Source organism: Marmota monax, unplaced genomic scaffold (assembly GCF_021218885.2).
Source record: "Marmota monax isolate L192 unplaced genomic scaffold, Marmota_monax_Labrador192_F-V1.1 WCK01_AAM20220418_F8-fsc00073, whole genome shotgun sequence".
In the NCBI taxonomy this organism is placed as follows: Eukaryota; Metazoa; Chordata; class Mammalia; order Rodentia; family Sciuridae; genus Marmota; species Marmota monax.
Window position 1 is genome coordinate 191,562 of NW_026692846.1, and position 19,456 is coordinate 211,017.

The window sequence follows — 19,456 nt, forward strand, 5'->3', positions numbered from 1 at the left end:
GGTCTTGTCATTTAAGGACCCTGCTTACAGCCATAACCCTTCAAAGACTGTGCTGGGATGGAGTTACCATCTAGGGAATTTGGAGGTAGGACTCCTCCACCCACTCCAGTCCTGCACAAGTAGGTTCAGCATAAAAGGATCAACTAGCTCCCACTTGGCGCTGTTCAGCATGTCACTGTTGCATGGGCAAATGGGAAGGTCATTTGTTTTGGTGAAAACTAGGTTAGCTTCTTACAACCTGTGGCTCCTCAGGAGCTCCTTCTCCGTAACAGAGGGAAAACATCAGGCTTTATCTACAATTAATATATGCAAGTTTGGGGCCTTTTCCCCGTCTTTGCACCAGAGCAGTTAGGGCCAGAAGCCAACTCCTTGTGTCCAGTCTAGGGTTCTAGGCAGTTGGACAGGCTCTAAAGTAGATTGGGAAACACTTCAAACACCCACAACAGCTCAAAAAAGGGTCAGCAGTTTTGTCACGTATAAACCTGGGATCAAGAACACCAGCCCCAGGCTGGGGTTGTAGCTCAGTTGGTAAACTGGAGGGCAGGAGGTCCGGCCAAGAGGTAAAGAAATTTATAACCCTGCATTCTTCCAATGACCACTCCCCACCCATCCTACTTGTGCAGGGGGATGCCTGCTCTTGTTAACCTGCACAAGGATGGTTAGACCAACTCAGATCCACGCCAACTCTGATAAGGGAGCCATTAGGTTGGAACCCACAAGGAAAAGCTTCACAAGAACATTCAGAGAACAGGAATGTACCACCATTTGAAGGGGAACATGTTGCTGAATTCTAGAGAACAGGGCTTCTTCCAGGAACTGGGAAAACCAGCGGTGAACCTAGTATGCACACCTACTATAAGTCCATCAAGACACTGAGGGTAAGGTCCACAGCACTAGGCTCAGAATTTGGTTCTAACCTGTTTCCTCATTTGTAAAATGGAGTCTTAGCACCACAGGCTGACTACTGAGTCACCCACCCTAGAATGTCATGATCTTGATTCCCTCCTTTTGGATCAAACTCCTGGCCCCGGACACCTGTACCTCCTCTCCAGCCATGAAGCTCCCATGTCTCTCACTAGTGGTCTCATAGGTAAAAGTTTCTTCCTCTTCACTGTATCAAGGGGATCCATGGCAGGGACCCCTCCCTCTGAAACCACATGCACACAGCCCAACAGCAAAAGGACAAACTTTATTGAGCCCATCAGGCCTAGTTCTCTTTTTCCTGCACGGTCTTGGTTCCACGGAGTCGCCCAGTCCGGCGGGCAGCAATGAGACCCACTTTGCGGCCAGCAGGAGCATCTCGGCGGATGGTGGAGGGTTTGCCAATATGCTGGTGGTTACCTCCTCCAAAGGGATGTTCCACAGGCTGCAGGTAGAGGGAAATGGTGTAAGAGTAGTGGTGACCCCACTGCAGAAGGGTTGGGGCAAGATCAAGAATGCTGTGGCTACAACCTACCACTCAGTGCTTCCCCCACTGAAGACTCATTCCCCTGCCACAGGAGTTAGGAAACACCTCTAGAAGGGATTTGCTAACCCACCTGCATGGTTATGCACCTTGAATACCCTACAAACTGATTGCTGGGCTACTTACATTCATGGCCACACCCCGTACACGAGGCCAGCAGTTCCTCTTTGCCTTATACTTGTGGTAGGCACGACCAGCTTTCAAGATAGGTTTGTCAATTCGGCCACCTCCAGCCACCACACCTGTTGGAGAGATCAGAATCCTCAGAGAACCTCCTCACCACTGGGTCCTTGACAGTGAACCCTTCCCAATGCAAACCACTCAGTACTGTCATATGCATCACTCAAGAGCCACCATACTTTTACAGCCACCACACTGAGCCCACCAGCCTCCACCCTAGTGAGCCAAATTCGAGTTCCTAAGAGAGCACTCCCACTTCACTGTATCTGAAACACAAGATAGGTCACCCAACCTCTGAATTCCCCCAAGGCAACTAACTGACCAAGTGCACTGCACCAGAGCTCTGCCAAACAAAGAACCTGGGAACCAAATCCTTTCTCTCCCTCTCAATAGTAGATGCCTTTAAGGAAATCCTCGTATATGATCCTGTTTTCTCTGAAGAAACAAGTGAATTAACTAAATGATGTAATATCAGAAATCAGGAAGCCTGATTCATACACACACACAAAGGTCGAGAACCATCTGGTTCAATCTCAATCTGCTCCAAACCTGTAGGGAAGTAGGTACCACCATCCTGCTCTTTACAGCAATGAAGATTCCAATCATTTCAAACTCAAACTTAAGCCCAAGGCTAACAGGTGGCAGTTCATAGGCAGCTCACAGCCTGAGCACCCACTTCTGCATTCAACCGCTGCCAGGCACTCACCGACAACAGCTCTGTTGGCCGAGGAAATGACCTTTTTGGAGCCAGAGGGCAGCTTCACACGAGTCTTCTTGGTCTCAGGATTGTGAGAGATGACCGTGGCATAGTTACCGGAGGCTCGGGCCAGCTTGCCCCGGTCCCCAGGCTTCTCCTCCAGGCAACACACAATCGTACCCTCAGGCATGGTTCCCACAGGGAGAACATTGCCAATATTGAGCTGGGCTGCCAGGAGAAGCGGAACCAGGGTCAGTACAGCCAGAGACAATGCAAAGCCAGGCTTCTTGGAAACGCCCAAAGCGTAGAGCACCTTCAACATCTGGGCTCCCACCTTTCCAGACACCCCGTGGAATACCGTATCCAGGCGGGCCTCGCGGGAGGCTTCTGGCGCGGGCGATCCAGAGGTAGCCCCCACCTCCCCTCCGCCCCAACTTTCCTTCCCGCCGCTGGGCTCACCCTTCTTTCCGCAGTACACGAACTGGCCTGTGTGGATGCCCTCGGCGGCGATAAACAGCTCCGTCCGCTTTTTAAACCGGTATGGATCCCGGAAGACGACCTTGGCGAGGGGCGCGCCGCGGCCCGGGTCGTGGATAATGTCCTGCGTGCCGAGGTGAGGTGAGCGCGGGTCTCGGCGGACGCCCCGTCTCCCCCACCCACCGGGCAGACGCCCCCACCTTCACGATGCCTTTGATGTAGCCGTGTCGCTCTGCGAAGTCCACTGCGCGCAAACGTGCGGCGCCCTTGCGGTGTTTCACGTGCGCGCGGAACACGGAGCCGGCACCCTTTCTCTGTCCACGGATCACTCGGCCCATGACGGCTGGTCTAGGGGGGAATCAGGTCAGCAGGCGCTGGCCCCGCGTCCCGCCCCATCCCAGCCTCCCGTGTTCTCATCCCTGGTCGCGCGCGCCTGCGCCTTCTCAGAACAGTCTCCCAGGTACCACGGCGGGCCCCAACGCGGAGGATGGCGGCGGATGGTCCCAAGCCCTCAGCACCTCAGACAGACCTACCTGCTACGGAGCGCGGCCAAAAGAGGAAATGCGGCACCCGCGAGTCGCCTTATCTTCCGGGGCGGGGCCAGAGCAGTGCCCTCTTCCGGGCGCAGAGCACGCCGGGATGTGTAGTCGCCCTAGCGCGCCCCCGCTGAGCCTCCGCGCAAGCGCACAGGGGAGTGGGCTGCGGCCTGGCCCACGCCGGCGTCTGGGGGCGGGGTGGAGGTCGCGCTTGGCACTGAGTGGGCTCTAGGATACGTGGAGGAGTTTGTCTAGGGCCACACGTAACGACAAGCCGCGGGGCAGGCGCTCTGCGCCCGACCGAAGAGGGCTCCCGCTGATGCAGGGCGCCGGGTCGCCGAGTAGTGAAGGCTCTGCCTTGGGGACCTGGTGCTTAGGGACCGAGAAAACGGGGTTTGACCAGCCGGTAGCGAATGCCCGCCGCCCGCTAGCACGGGCGCTGCTGGCCGCGGGGACTTGGGCCCAGCCGGATCCTTGAGGCAACGGGAGAGGAGCCGGGGGACCCTGGCCCTGCCCGGAGGGAGCTAGAGGGCGGCTGTGGGCGTCGACGCGAGCCGCGGGCCTCGGGGACAGAATGTACTCCAAGCCCCGCCGGAGATGAGGATCAGGCTGTGGGCAGGAGTCCCAGGGTGTGGAGGGGGCAAAGTGGCACGGGGTGGGGAGAGTGGGGAAGGGAAGGTGGACCAGAAGGAGAGAGAAACGAGGCAGGGCACAGCAGAGGGGTATCCAGTAGGGTGCAAGCTGTGGTGAGAGGGGAGTCCTCAAGTAGCCCTCCCCCACGAATGAGTAGTGTCTGCAGAGGAAGCCATGATGGGGAGGCCAGCGAGGGAGGGAAGGAAGTGAGGGCAGCAGTCCCGGTGTGTGGGACAGGGTTGTAATCAGGACTGGGGTGGAATGGAGGCACGAGAATGGCTGAGGGAGGAGTGCCATGTGGCCACCTGCTGAAGTTAGGGGAGTCTAGAGACCTGTGCAAGAGACCCTCCAAAGAGACAGCTGAGCTGGGGTTGACAGGGGTGAAGGAGGCCACAGACCAAAGCAGGCCCAGGGCATTTCTGACAGGGATGGGGCAGCCAAAGGCTTCTGCTGAAAAGTAGGTCTGGTGGATGGCCATCTCCTGGGACTCTGCCTCAGCCAGCAGCTGCCATGAGTCCAGTACCTCAGCTCCCTTGGCCTTTACTCCTCCCTCAGCCGAGCTGCAGCTTTGGTCTGCTTGGTCTCCAGTTCCTTTGCTTCCAGGCTTCAGACTCCTTGCCTGCTTTTCAGCCTGTAGCCACTGCTGGGTCCCTGCAACTGAATGGGGCCTTGTGGCTACAAGGGCAAGGTAAGCAGCCTAAATCAGCTGGTGGCCCCTCTGATCAGTTGACTGGGCCCCAATTTTAGCCTTTCTTTATGTGTTTTTTTTTTTTAATCAGTTTCTGATAAACAACACATTCTGATTTCTTTTTAAAAGTCTGTCTTCTTGTGAGAAATCCAAGTCTCCTTATCATGTAATTGTTGAGTATCATTTCATCCCTACTTCTTTGTTATCTACTGCCCTGTTTCCTTTGGTTATCCTGGCTCCGGCTCTCCCAGCTCACCCAGTGTTAATCTGACAGTTTTAGTGATCTTTGCCATTCCTTATCAGGTGGAATTTCTTTCCTGATCCCAGGACTTGGGATAGTCTTGTCAGACAAGCATCTCAAGTCCCATTCAGCTCCCTCCTGTAACTGACCACATCTTGGCATAGCTAACAGTAAATAGTTACTTGTTTGCTGAAGGAAAAACAACAACAAAGTGCCTGAGACCCTTCATACAATGGGTTTGGTTTTTTTGTTTTTTTTGTTTTTTTTTTTTTTGCAGTATGGGGGATTTCATGTATGATACGCAAGTCTCTGCCACTAAGCTACATCCACATTGTCTCATCCCACTGATGAACACACACTGCAAGGAGGGAAGAAAGATAGGATGAGTCAACATGCACCGATGGGTGCTGGGTGGTAATGTTGGGTGGCTGGTCAGCCTTGAATGGCTAAGCAAGGAAAGGAGACTGAAAACCGTGAGAGCCTTATTTGACAGGCGAGCACCTAGAAGATGGGGGCTGCTGTGTCAAAACCTTCCTCAGCCATAATTAATCCCCTGAGCATAACTCAACATCAGATCATAGCCTGCCAGATGGCCTAGGCCCTCCCTTATCACCTAAACTATGTCACAACCCCCAATCACTCTGTGAATGAAAACATCAGGACCCTTACAAAGAAAATTTGCTGAGAACTATTCAAAGGGTAGTGAAACAATTAAAAGGACAGGAAAGTAAGACAAAAACAGAGGGATTCAAATTCCTTAAAACCGCTAACCCTCTGAGCACCACACCATTCTCTCCTTGAGGTGTCCATGCAGTTCCCATGCTGTAACTTACCTTACTTCTCACTGTCTCTGGGCCCACTGTACCTGTGCTGACCCACATGCTTTTTTTTCCTCCTTTATTTTTGGGGAGTGCCAGGGGTTGGACTTGGGGGCACTTGACTACTGAGCCACATTCCCAGCCCTATTTTGTATTTTATTTAGAGACAGGGTGTGAGGGGAGTTGCTTAGCGCCTCACTTTTGCTGAGGCTGGCTTTGAACTCCCGATCCTCCTGCTTCAGCCTCCTGAGCTGCTAGGATTACAGGTATGTGCCACCGTGCCCAGCTCATGCTTTCTTCTTCTTCTTTCTTTCTTTTTTTTTTTTTTTAATATTTATTTCTTAGTTTTCGGCGGACACACATCTTTGTATGTGGTGCTGAGGATCCAACCCGGGCCGCATGCATGGCAGGCAAGCACGCTACCACTTGAGCCGCATCCCCAGCCCTCATGCTTTCTTGTTAAAAGCAATTTACCTGCAGCCCTGCCTGGCTTAAATTAACAGGATTTATTATATTCCTCAGCAAGCAGGTTCTTATGTGCAGGAGAAATGCAGACCCAAATAAGAAGAACACAGTTACCCTGGTAATCTCATCTGTTAAATTTACACGGATGAGATCCCAGAACTCAGACGATAAGGATAAGCCCCTACTAACCATAAAATTTGTAAGAACGGATTCCAATTAGAACCAGTCAGCATGGGCCAAAGTAACCTAGAGTTGTCATAGCAGTGGAGACTTGAAAGTCTGATGTCATCCTGTTGTCAGTCAAAAGGTAGTCCTGGGCAGACTCTGGAAACTTCTCTGTAACCCCCAATAAAATTAAAGGGCACAAGGATGTGCCATCCTTCTGTCTGAAAGTACCCACTGTCTCCCTTCAGAGTATCCCCTTTTCCCTTTTCCTGTCCCTCGTAATAAACCCATGCCTGCCATTGTGATCTGCGTGTCCTGAATCTGAGTGGCTTGGTGGTCCTGCTGTGGGGTTCTGAGGAGTATAGTACTGGCTTCAAGTCAGACTTGGGCGGGTGTATCTGGCTGGCAGCAGTGGCTTCCCCATCCACCTGCAGAGCAGCTGCTGCTTTTATCTACATCCTCAGGACAAAAGATGCATGGGGCCACATTGGGGTGACACAGGGTGACAAGAACTGTGCTTATCACCTGGGACACTTGTCTGCCCTTTCTGTATACTAAGGACATGGGCCTGTCCAAGGTCTTCGGTGCCTAGATTTAACATATTGGGGTCTCATCCATCCTGTTTTCCTTTTTTAAACTTTTAAAAACTTATCTTTATTAGTTTATTTACTTTTTGAGATGATGTTGCCTGGGCTGGCCTTGGATCCTGGGCTCAACTTCTTGGTCCTCTTGCCTCAGCCCTGTTGAGTAGCTGTGACTACAGGTGTCACTGTCACCTCCTTAGCCAGGAAAGAAAAGAACAAAGAAGGGGTCAGAGTCCCAGGGTCCCTTTTGACAGCCTACCCCCAATGACCTGAGAACCTCTTGCTAGGCCCCACTTCCTTAAGGTTCCACCATCTCCCAATAATACTGTCCTAGGGACCAAACCTTTAACATGGGCCTTGGGCAACATTTGACATCCAGACTAGCAGAAGGGTACAGGAAGCAGAAGGCATTGTCCCCATCCTGCAGGCACCTGGTGGGAGTAGGAAAGGGAGGTACTCCAGGTCAGGGTACCAGGAGAGGGATTTTCCCTAAGAGCTCCTACTTCCTATGCATGAGTAAGGGGAAATGTCAACAGGAGCAGGTGGAGTGGTTTGAGGGACTAGGGGATGCAGGTGTTGGGAATAGCTTGAAGGTGTCTATTAAAATTTTCCTGAGGAGTTAAGGTAAACTATGTGAAACCCAGTGGGTTAATGAGCCCTGAATCTCCAAGACCACAGCCCCTTGTATATCTTTTTTTTTTTGTAGACAATACCTTTATTTGATTTATTTACTTTTTTTTTTTTTAGAGACAGAGAGAGAGAGAGAATTTTTTTAATATTTATTTTTTAGTTTTCAGTGGACACAACATCTTTATTTGTACATAGTGCTGAGGATCAAACCCAGGGCTGCACGCATGCCAGGCAAGCACGTTACCGCTTGAGCCATATCCCCAGCCCGAATTATATACTTTTTATGTGGTGCTGAGGATTGAACCCAATGCCTCACACATGGGAGGCAAGCGCTCTACCACTGAGCCACAATCCTAATCCCACGTATATCATTTCAACCTGTCATAAGCTATGGCTGAACGTCCTCCAGGATGCCACATGCATGAGTGAAGAACTGAAGGAGGACAGTTTTGTTTGGTTAAATGCATCCTTTCATAATGAAAGAATAACAGGATTTATGAAAACAAAATTTGTGGGGCTGGGGATGTGGCTCAAGTGGTAGCACGCTTGCCTGGCATGTGTGCGGCCCGGGTTAGATCCTCAGCACCACATACAAACAAGGATGTTGTGTCCGCCGAAAACTAAAAACTAAATATTAAAATTCTCTCTCTCTCTCTCTTTAAAAAATAAAAAATAAATAAATATTAAAAAATTCTCTCTTTAAAAAATAAAAATAAATAAAGGCGTTGTGTCCATCTACACCTAAAAAAATAAATATTTAAAAAAAAATTTGTGAACATCTAAGTTCACAAAATTGTGTGGGCACCCCTGAAAGAAGCCATTGTTCCTCCTCCAGGATGGTTGTGGCTGTTAGGACATATTGTTGCTGAAACTCAGTCCTTGTCACCCATGCCAATCCAATAACAAGAACATAGTTTTGAGAAAAAGGAAAAAGAAAGTTTATTATTCTGTTAGCAAAAGAGAAACACGGTGGACTCCTGTCCCACAGGCTGTGATTCTGCCATCAGCAGGAACAGAGAGCTTTTAAAGAGATGATTCAAAGGCTACATTCCATGTGCTCTCTGTTGGAGTTGTAATTCACTTGTTAAGTTGGGTGATACTCATTTCTGAGGTCCTCTGGTACCATCCCAAAGTCTGGATTACCTCATTCCTGTGGTGGGTGTGTACACAGGGACAGATAAATCTGCCTGGGATGGGGAAGAAAGTTAATCCTGTTTCCCTGAAATTAGAGAGGGGGAGAGATTAGGGGGGAGCAAGGAGAGAGGAAGAGAAAGAAACAGGTGCATTTTAAAAATAAGTCCCAGTGATCTAGTGGCAAGGGTTATATTCAAAGCATTAAGTGGACAACTGTTACAGTATCATGTGACCACAAGCTCCCCCTGCTGGACCCCGTCCACAGAACACTTCTGCCCTCCCAACTTGTTCCTCAATCCAAGGAGTCTTGAGGCAGGAGTTCAGGGGCATCTAGATTGGGGAGACAGGATACAAGAAAAATGCTGACTGAAATACAAGACCAGGAGATGAGTCATCAGTTCCTTGCTTAGGATAAGTTCCCTTATTTTGACAACTCCTGCTACTGAAGGGTTAAAGCCTGTGGTAAGTCCCACCACCGGTTTGTATTCTAATTAGCTGAAAATAAAGTAACCAATGGGAACAAATGAAGCAAGGTCTTTAGTAGGGAGAGGGGAAGGAGGTATAGTGCTGCACATAAGACAGCACTCCACCAGATGTAGGGCCTTGAGTGACTGTCTTCTACGTATTGATACTTTCACTTTTATTTTCAGTAAATCTATGCTCCACCTGTTATTTCTCTGTGTCTTGCTCAGTTCTTTGTTCAGGATGCCAAGAAGGTGGATCCCAACTAGACATCCCACCCATTATTAGTCTGAGAGGACTAGAGGCATCTAAACATCCAGTTCAAAGGTAAAGGCTGATCGGAATGTCATCAGAGTTGACCAACATCAGTAGCAGATCAATGCTCCCTTCTATGAGTCTCAGACCTCCTCCTGGGTCAGGTCACAGTTCAGAAGATTTGAAAACAAAATCTTCTGCAGAGTGCTGTGTGGGATATGAAGCTCTTCAGCACACTCATTTATTTGATTCTTCTTCCCTCCCCTGCTCAACATAATGGTTTCACTTTCCAGTTGAGTGGTTAAAGAATGTGTCCTGGGTTGAATCCAATTCTGCAACACAATAAAGGTACAACCTTGTGAAATAATAGGAATTTTATGCTCCCTCACTTTAATATGGGGACAACAGTATTTTTTCCATAGGATATTTTAAGTATTAAATGAAAAAATACACATGAAACACATAGAAGTGTGTCTACACAAATCACCAGGATTTCTAGGTACAGTGATATATGCTAGTAATCCCAGCTACTCAGGAGGCTGAGACAAGTCAATTGCAAGTTCAAGGCCAGCCTGGGAAACTTAGTGAGCACTTGTCTCAAGATGAAAAATAAAAAGGACTAGAGAGGTAGCTCAGTGGTAGAGCAGTTGTCTAGCATGCATGAGGCCTGGTTTTTCAATCCTCAGGAAGTGCTGGGGGGCATGTATCACCAGAGATCTTAGAAGTTCCACTGTGGCCCTTCTCCATAGATACCTTAGTGACCAGAGGCAGCAGCAGGAACACTTCCTAAGAATCTATTTGTTGATCTGTGAAAATTTATCCTGCTGTGCTTCATGTGAAGCTACCTGCAGTACTGGTTGTTTTGATTTTTTGTACTGGGAATTGAACAGGATGCTGAACCACTGAGCCACATCCCTAGCCCTTTTTATTTTTTTGAGACAGGGCCTCCCTTAGTTGCTGAGCCCAGCTTTTAACTTGCAATTCTCTGCCTCAGCCTCCTGAGTCTCTAGTATTACAGGCCTGTACCCTGAGGTTCAATCCGCATATTAGAAATACTGAGGCGTTAAAGTGCTGCCCCCAACCCGCGCAAGCAGCTGAACTTAACGTTGCTCGTGTGAATTTCCAGGGACACCAAAAAAACACAGACACACTTCACCTTTAAACAAGCTTCAGGACAGCTTCTTCATTCTCTGCCTCAGGCTCCCCAAATGGGAGAGCAAAAGAAAGTCAAGAGAGGTTGAAGAGGGGGAGAGAGAGAGAGAGAGAGAGTTTGGAAGTGGGCTTTTATTGGGGGGACCCCTATTCTTAGAAAGTTCCATTCAAAAAAGATCAGAAGGGGCAGGGTTACAAAGGACAGGTGAGTGTAATTTAACCCAAGGGGCCATGGGAGACACGCTTACTTCTGAAGATATGCCCTCAAACTTCCTGGACTGGGACAATGTTCAGGTCACTGAGAGATGTAGTTACGGTCAAAGCCTTTCCACTCCAGGATGGAAGGCATGAATCACTCAGAGTGGCTCCCCACACCAAAAGAAATCAAACATGTAAGTGGGTGGGCAAAGAACCTTTACTTTTGCCAGAAGGGCGAGCTTCTGAACCTGGATAGCAAGCACACTTAGAAGGGCAGTCTGCCTGTTTCTATCCCTAACAGCTCTCCCCCCTTGCTTAAATAGAAGGAGCTCCAGGTTACAATCTACATGATTAGCTAATTTTAAAATTGAGGCAAGCAGAGGGAAGTATTTTTTTTAATTATAGGTGGATACAATATGTTTATTTTTATGCAGAGTTGAGGATCAAACCCAGTGCCTTCACACATGCTAGGTGAGCAATCTACCTCTAAGCCACAACCCCAGCCCAAAGGGAAGTGTTATAGTTAAAAATAGCTACAATTGGATCTTTACATCCCAATTAAAGCTAAATAACTATATCCTGAAAATGGATTATCACACTTTCTATTCTCACACCCAGCACACATACACACACAATTCTTCAAGGCTATGTAATTAAGACAACACACCAGGAGACCAGAAGTTAAATCAAAAGTCGTCTGAGGTTATATGGTCAACAGAGATGACCAAAAAAAAAAAAAAAAAAAAATCAGAGAGGACAAGGTTAGTAAAATCAAACCCACTGAGGGCAGTAATATGCCCTGTTATGAAAAATAATATCAGGCATTTTCCCAAACAGTAAGGAGCAGCTCCGGATGGTGGTGGGCAACCACACACACAGAAGAGTCACTAAAGACTTGCAGTTACTGTTACCTTATGAGCACTCTAAAGTGCACACCCCTAAGTGGAGACTGAGGATAGTAAGCAGTCATGTGGGGCATGAAGAAGCCGATGAAGAGCTCAGGTGCAACTAAACCATCTCTATCTGTGGTTACATCAAGAGACTGGACTCTGCTGACCCCAGGGATGATATAAAAGCTGAGCACCTCTGTTCATTCTTAGCTAGCCCTGCCTCCTCTGGCTCCAGCAGAACCCCTATCACCACCACCAATATAGAGTCTTGTTCCCACCATGCTGGTAACAATCCCAAGAATTATTTGATAGAATGCTGTCACGTTTCTCACGACTAAAACACTCAGGGTCACTCCAGATGAACTAGGCTGCATGAAATAATCACACAAAAGACAGAGATACCTTTTTCTTTGGGTCCTGTGACAGCTCCTCTGACCTAAGGGTTTCCAGAAAGAGAGAGAAAGCATGCACATGCTGAACCCTTTTATGGAGGAGAAGCCATTCAAATGAGGCAAGGGGTCAGGTTTCAGGGGCGTTAGGATGGCCTTAGGCCTGAGCCTAAGCAACTCCACTTTTTAAAAAACTTCATTTTAAAAGACCTGCAGTTTCACCAGGCACATCCACAGATCCCTCCAGGGTGGCCTCAAACAAGTTACTTCCCCTCACCCTGATAAAAGAAAGTGAAGCCCCTGGCAGGCTGATAAGAGGGAAAGGTGAGAAGATCATGGGGGAGACACCAGACCAGATGTTTCTGACCCCAGGGTAAATGATGTCACTGAGAAATCCATGGTAGCTGATAAGGATTGAAAGGGGGGTCAAAAGCCCCAAAATTTAGCATAAATAATAGAGCTGATGAACGGGATTCAGCCAGCCAAAACAAGGATGCCCTAACCCTAACCCTAACCCTCTCACCTGGAGAGCCTGATGAGGACCTGACATCCCATCACTTGTCATCATTCCTGATCCTCTGTACGATTCTCACCACTCTCAAACTCTACCACCTGTCTGGACCTTGGTGAGTGCCGCAACTCCTCCCTATGACCCTCTCCTCAACCGGCTATCCACTCTACACCAGGAAAAGCCTGCCTTGGTTGTCTGAATGTGCATCTGCTTGACTCAAAGCCTAAGACTTAAGACCTTAGCATGCAGAAGGAATGTCTGTCATTGTCATGATTAAATGTGTTTCTTAATCTAGAATTGTTTGCTGTGGATTGATTATGTCTATTGCAGTGCCCAGCATTAAGGATTGTCATTTTCTTGATTAAGAACCTACAGAGTGAAACTGTATGGAGTGATTTGAGTGAAAAAAGCATTGAAAGGGGCAGAAGCGCATGGACATTCTTTATTTCTCCCTTCAACTGCACATGTCGCAATTTTGCCCCTTCGCGACAAGGGGGTTGAATCTAACTTCCTAATGTCTGCTGTCAGCAGATTGACATCTAGGAAGGCCAAGAGAAGGGGACACACAAAGGGCATTCCATGGAACATTCTACCCCAAATAGGGCAGAGGAGTAGAATTACAAAATAATAGGTGAGTGTGTCTCAACCTCAGGGGTATGCCAACTCAGAAGACTGGCCTTGCTATCTGAGTTGGGGTGTAGGGGGGGACTGAGTCACGAGTCATGGCACTACCATGCCAGACTACAGTGATCTTTGAGATCCCCATGGTGCATCAGGACTGGAAGGCATGGTAACTCAATGTGGCTCCCCACAGGATGCTATTTAATTTTCAAACATACCAGATTTACATAAACCAACCATTTCTAAATTTCTTGTTTTACATCAGGCTTATGTTTTGGGTGAAATTTTAACTACTTTTAATGTACTCTTTGTCTTAGAAAAGGTGTGGTTCAGGGCTTCAGGTGTAGTCCAATGGTAAAGGCTATTGATCAGCATGACTGCAAGTCCAGGGTTTCAGTGCCGGGTAAGCAAAGTGTAGTCCCTGCCTTTTGTTTTTTTATTTTTTTATTGTTTTTTTTTTTTAAAGAGAGAGTGAGAGAGATAGAGGTAGAGAGAGAGAGAATTTTTTAATATTTATTTTTTAGTATTTGGCGGACACAACATCTTTGTTTGTATGTGGTGCTGAGGATCGAACCCGGGCCGCACGCATGCCAGGCGAGTGCACTACCGCTTGAGCCACATCCCAGCCCCCTGCCTTTTGTTTTTGGGGTGTAAATCAGTATCTATCTGCACACACACCATGTGGTTCAAATCTGTGTTTTAACTTGATTTTTGTCTGCTTGATCTGTTTCTGAGAAGAGTGTTAACATTTCCAGCAATAAATGCAAGCCTGTAATCCCTGTGGCTGGGGAGGTCCAGGCAGAAGGATCCCAAGTTCAAGGCCAGCCTCAGAAATTTAGCAGAACTCTGTCTCAAAATTTAAAAAAAAATATAAAAGTGCTGGGGATATAGCTCAGTGGTTAAGCACCCTGGGTTCAATCCCTGGTACCAAAATAAATTTCTGGCCATAACTGTTAGATAATAGTCATCTCTGCTCTTCTATCAGTTGTTACTTTCAGTATTTAGAGGCTGTATTGTTAGGTGAGTGTTTCTTGCTGGACAATTTCTTTTACTAGTTTATAAATTTTGCGCTTAACCCTTCGTATTCTAACCTGCCTGTCTACCTGGGCTGATTCTGATGCTGCCACCCCATCTTTGCTCTGGCCCAAGTTACCTCGGGTGCCAATGACTGATTCCCAGTTTCTTACCAGTACCTACTCGCACCTTTTGTGGTAAAGAATCATGATTAGCATGCAGCATTTTACTCCCAGGACACAGTGCATTTCCCAGCCTATCTTAAACTTGCTCTTGACTACTGAAATGGCTAAGCTTGCTTTCCAGGTGTGCCTAACACCTAAACACACACACACACACACACACACACACACCTAATAACACCCCTGAGTGGGGCCTCGACACATGCCCGCCCACCTGTGAGGATGGCCTTAGGCCTGAGCCTAAGCAACTCCATTTTAAAAGCTCCAGTTTCAAACCTGCACTCTCACCAGTGTGGCCCCCAGGCATCAACAAGTCACTTCTCCCCACCCTGATAAACTCAGAGTGAAGCCTCTGGCAGGCTGTCCTCGTCTGATAAGAGGGAAAGAGAAAAGATCAGGGTGGGGACCACCAGACCAGATGTTTTAACCCCAATGATGTCAATGATGGGGTTAATGATGCCACTGAGAGATCCGGTGGCAGAACTGAAAGGGGGTATAAATTTGGCATAAATAATAGAGCAAATGAACAGACATTCAGCCAGCCGATATTGATGCCCTCACTGAGAGCCTGATGAGGACCTGGACCGACATTCCAACACTTTTCATCATTGCTGATCCTCTGCATTTTCCTTACCAGTCTCAGATTAATCTACAGCCACATCTTGACCCTGGTGAGAGCCACAACTTCTCCCTACGCCCCTCTCCTCAGCCAGCCGTCAGCTCCACCCCAGGAGAAGCCTGCCTTGGTTCCAGACCTGATTACTGCGGTCTGAGTGAGTGTACATCTGCTGGACTTAAAGCCTAAGGCTGGAGACTTTTGACTGACAGTTGAATTTAGCATGCAGAGGGAATGTCTGTCATTAGCCTGTCATGATTAGGTGTGTTTGCAGTGCTTAGAATTAATCTAGAATTGTTTGCTGTGAATTAATTAATCTAGAATTGTTTGTTGTGAATTGTCTATTGCAGTGCCCAGCATTAAGGATTGTCATTTTCTTGATTAAGAACCTATAGAGTGAAATTGTATTGCGAGATTTGAATGAATAAAGCATTGAAAAGGGCAGAAGCACATGGACATTCTTTATTTCTCCCCTCAACTGCATAAGTCGCACCTTTGCCCATAGCAACACTGCCCCAATTCCCAGACCACCAAGAGGACCCTGAGGACCCTAAGGACCCCCACAGCCTGGTGCCCTCACAGTGTCTCCCCACAGTGCCTCCTGCCCCCAGAGGCCCCTCAGTAGCTCACCGGCCCTCAGCTGCTATCCCAATAGCTCCAGCGGAGAGCCTGAGGCCCTGAAGGCTGGAGGCTGCTGCCGGCAGGCAGAGTCCTCGGAACTGGGGGGGGGGGGTGCACGCTCTCTCCTCCTTGCTCCTTCTGACTTGTCGCTGGCGGTGGCCCTGCATCTTTGATACAGAGATTCTGTCTTCAAACTAATAAGTTTCAGTACGGCATGATGGCACATGTCAGATCAGGCGAGGCGGGCAGCGACCAAAGGAGGCAGATTTAAAAGGGCCGCTGAACGAGGCTTTATTGAGATATCACTCCCAGGCGGAACTCGATCGGACCCACAGAGGGGACAGAAGAAAGGTCTGAGGAGAAACCGCGTGGAAGCTCGACTGGACTGGACTTTTATGGGGTTTACAGCAGGAAGGGAAGGGCTTGGGACAGGAAAAGGTGTTTTTAGGTTCCCTTGACCCTTTGGAGTTGGTCAGGGGAGTTGGCTGAACTCCAGGATTGGCCAGGGGGTCCTGCTGATTGACAGGTATTAGTCAGGAGATCTGGCTGTTGATAGGTATTTCTGCCGACATCTGATTGATGTTCTTTTCCCACGTGGGCTGCTTTGTTCTAAGTTGCCACTAAGTGGCCACCAACAACCTAACAGCACACATCTATAATCCCAGAGACTCAGGAGCTGAGACAGGAGAATCACAAGTTTGAGAAGAGTCTCAGCAATTTAGTGAGACCCTAAGCAACATAGTGAGACCTTGTGTCAAAAAGGGTCAGGAAGCAGGTTGTAGTGGCTCATGTCTATAATCCCAGTAACTTTGGAGGCTGAGGTAGGAGGATTGAAGCAATTTAGAGAGACCCTAAGAAATGTAGATACTCAAATGAAAGAAAGAAAGCAGGCAGGCTGGGGATATGGTTCAGTGGTTACGCAGCCCTGGGTTCAATCACCAGTGCCAAAAGAAAAAAAAAGTTCCTTTTGTAAGTGGAGGTTAGCTCTGCCTCACATTTTCTGTTAATTTTTTCAGATTTGAAGATGAAGGCTGGGATCTTATCATCTCCTCTGAGGAGGGACTTCTTCAAGCAGGCAGGAGTGACCAGTTGGATTTGGAGCTGCCTCCCCGATCTGAGTAGCAGGCCTGAGGATGGGTCGGATACATCCATCCTGCTGTGGGCCTCCCCAGGGTCCCTGCAGGAAGTGCATGTTGGCAGGCCTTCCAGGAGCCCTGCCAGGATGCAGGGAGGCTACAGGTGCGCCTGCGGCAAGGTGTTCAGATACAACTCGCTGCTGGGGGGGTGGGGGAGGCTGTACCAGTGCAGGGAGCGCGAGTGTGGCAAGGCCTTCAAGCAGAGCTCCATCCTGCTGCGCCACCAGCAGATCCACATGGAGGAGAAGCGTTTCCAGTGCAGCGAGTGCAGGAAGTCCTTCCACAGAGCGCGCAGCTGGAGGCCCACTGCCGTGTGTGCGAGAGGGACCAGTCCTTCCAGTGCGGTAGCACCAGAAGTTCCACACTGAAAGAAGGCCTTCTGCGGCCACTTCACCCTCAGTGAGCACCGCCACATCCATAGGGGCGAGTGGCCCTATGAGTGCCCAAGCTGTGGCCAGTGCTTTGTGAAAGAAAAGTGACCACAACACTCAGAGCAACCAAGAGATCTTTATTGCAGCAGTGCAACAGAGAAGAGAGAGGAAGAGAAAGAGAGAGAGAGAGCGCACACGTGCAAAGGAGACAGAGCAAGAGAAGAGAGAGAGGGGCCCGGCAGGAGGGAGTTTTTATAGCCCAAATCTAATGGGGTCTCTGGGTCTGCAAGCTGCCTTGTTGGCACACAAGGGGGTTAAGTGCTCGGCCTTGAGCAGGGGGTTGAGTGTTCAGCTTTGAGCAGGGGGGCGAAGCGCTCAGCCTTGAGAGGGGGCTTGGGCGTTTGGGCTTGAAGCAAACAGGTGATACAGAACCAGACAGAGGGTTTGAGTGGCCAGGTCATCCTGCAGCTAACTTTGTTTGGCATGCCCTGCAGACAACTTACTCAGCCTGTCCTGCACCTAACACTTTGTCCGTGGGTCCTCACTCCTAAAACACCACTGGCTGAACGTGGAGGAGGGCGCCCGGCAAAGTGGCCTGCACCTTGCACGCCCGCAGAGGCCAAGCTAAAGTGTGCTGAGTGCTGAAGACCCTACCTGTCAGGTTTCTGACTAAAAGGCTCAGGGGTCACTCCAGTTGAGCTGGGCTAACTTGGCTGCACAAAATAACCACACAAGAGACACAATACCTTTTTCTTTGGGGTCGCTGTGACGGCTCCTCTGACCTTAAGTGTACGCAGGAAGAGAGAGAGCCATAGCACACACTGACCCCTTTTATTGAGAAGTTATTTAAATGAGGCAAGGGGTCAGGTTTCAGGGGGCTGAGTCTATCTTCATGATGTCCACTGTCAGCAGGTTGACTGACACCTCGGTAGGCCACACCCAAGGGCACAGTAAGAGAAGGGGACACATACAAGACACTTCCATGGAAGATTCTACCCTAAACAGGGCAAGGGGTTATATTACAAAGGGACGGTGAGCATAGCTTCACCCATGGGGCTGTAGCAAGACACACCCATGCACCAGACACCAACCCTCGAATCCAAGAAGGGTGAGGAAAGCTCTGCTAAATTTCTGTGACTGAGCGCCTCAGCACCCAGCCGGGGAATGACTCAGTCATGTGTGAGGTTGGTCTCCTACACCTACCAACACCACTCACTGCTCATCCTGCACCTGCGGTGCACACCAGCGAGCGGCCCTTCACGTGGGCAGTGTGGCAATGCCTTCGGCTGCAAGTCCAACCTTACCCCACACCAGAAGATCCATACGCAAGAGAAAGCCCTTCACGGAGGCATTCCGCAGGAGCTACACACTGAGCAAGCATTACCAGCGGCATGGTGGCCCACTCTGGGTAAGCACCCAGAACCCCTGCTGACAACGCCAGGACAGCAGGGACTTGGCCAGGGTCTCCTCAGCAGCTTGGGAATAGGTTGGGGGGTGAGGCACAGTTGCAGGACCTTGTGGGACTGAAGGCTGGTGGAGCAAGGCTGCCTCTCCAGCCATCCCCAACAGACCTAGTGGGGATTGTGGGTGAAGTATTTATTTTTAAAGTCATTTATTTTCCAAACATTAACTTCTGATCAGAAAGAAAAATGATAGGTTGAGTTTTTCCGGCTGTTTATCTAAGATTGGCCAAGATGTGACCCTGCTTCAAGGGGCAGGAGAGTGAGCCAAGACTTGAGGTAGGGTCTGCTAGCTCCCCTAGCCTGAACCAGGGAGTGAAGCCCCAGGCCAGCCTCAGGAATGCCAAGCTGGATGTGGCTGCAGAAGGACCTGGCTGGGGAGAAGCCTGCCCACAAGCCCTAAAATCTCAGGGAAGAAGTCCCTGAGGGCCAACTGGCATATGAAGTCCTAGGGAGCCCTCCTCACCAGCCCACTCATCCCAGGAACCCCAGGAACTCTGATAGGCTGTCTTGGCCTATGAAAATCACTAGAAGAAAGAACTGCTAGCCTGGAACCAAGTTGAAGGCTTGAGAACCCGTATTTATAAATTAACATGGTTTTTCTTTTATTCATTTATGTATTTGTTTGTTTATTTATTTATTTATTTTTAGTTGTTGATAGTCCTTTATTTTACGAATAGAACCCAGTGCCTCACACATGCTAGGCAAGTGTGCTACCACTGAGCCACAGCTCTTAACATGGTTTTTCCAAACATAATGTTATCGTAGAACATTTGGAAAATGTCAAATTTTACATTAAAAAAAAAAAAAAGTATGGTGGCACAACCTATAATCCCACCAACTGGGGAGGCTGAGCCAGGAGGAT

The 19,456-nt window shown here is 48.9% G+C and overlaps 1 protein-coding gene across 1 annotated transcript; it reads right to left on the bottom strand.

Moving 5' to 3' along the window:
* Window positions 1-1,170: 1,170 nt before the first annotated feature.
* On the bottom strand, window positions 1,171-3,480 carry Rpl8 (ribosomal protein L8). Its single transcript, XM_046449225.2, has 6 exons — window positions 3,353-3,480; window positions 3,020-3,167; window positions 2,802-2,943; window positions 2,352-2,570; window positions 1,592-1,707; window positions 1,171-1,366 (listed from the first exon to the last, which is right to left on the bottom strand). Exons 2-6 carry the CDS (start codon window positions 3,155-3,157, stop codon window positions 1,208-1,210), a joined length of 774 nt encoding a protein of 257 aa, XP_046305181.1. The 5' UTR covers window positions 3,158-3,167; window positions 3,353-3,480; the 3' UTR covers window positions 1,171-1,207.
* Window positions 3,481-19,456: the final 15,976 nt, after the last annotated feature.

Bases quoted from the DNA above. Each gene is read 5' to 3' on its own strand.
- Rpl8 (XM_046449225.2), bottom strand. From the start codon at position 3,157: ATGGGCCGAGTGATCCGTGGACAGAGAAAGGGTGCCGGCTCCGTGTTC. The intron at 2,571-2,801 runs GTGAGCCCAGCG...TTCTCCTGGCAG, and splicing joins CGTGTACTGCGGAAAGAAGG to CCCAGCTCAATATTGGCAAT. The intron at 1,708-2,351 runs GTGAGTGCCTGG...TCTCTCCAACAG, and splicing joins GGCCAACAGAGCTGTTGTCG to GTGTGGTGGCTGGAGGTGGC.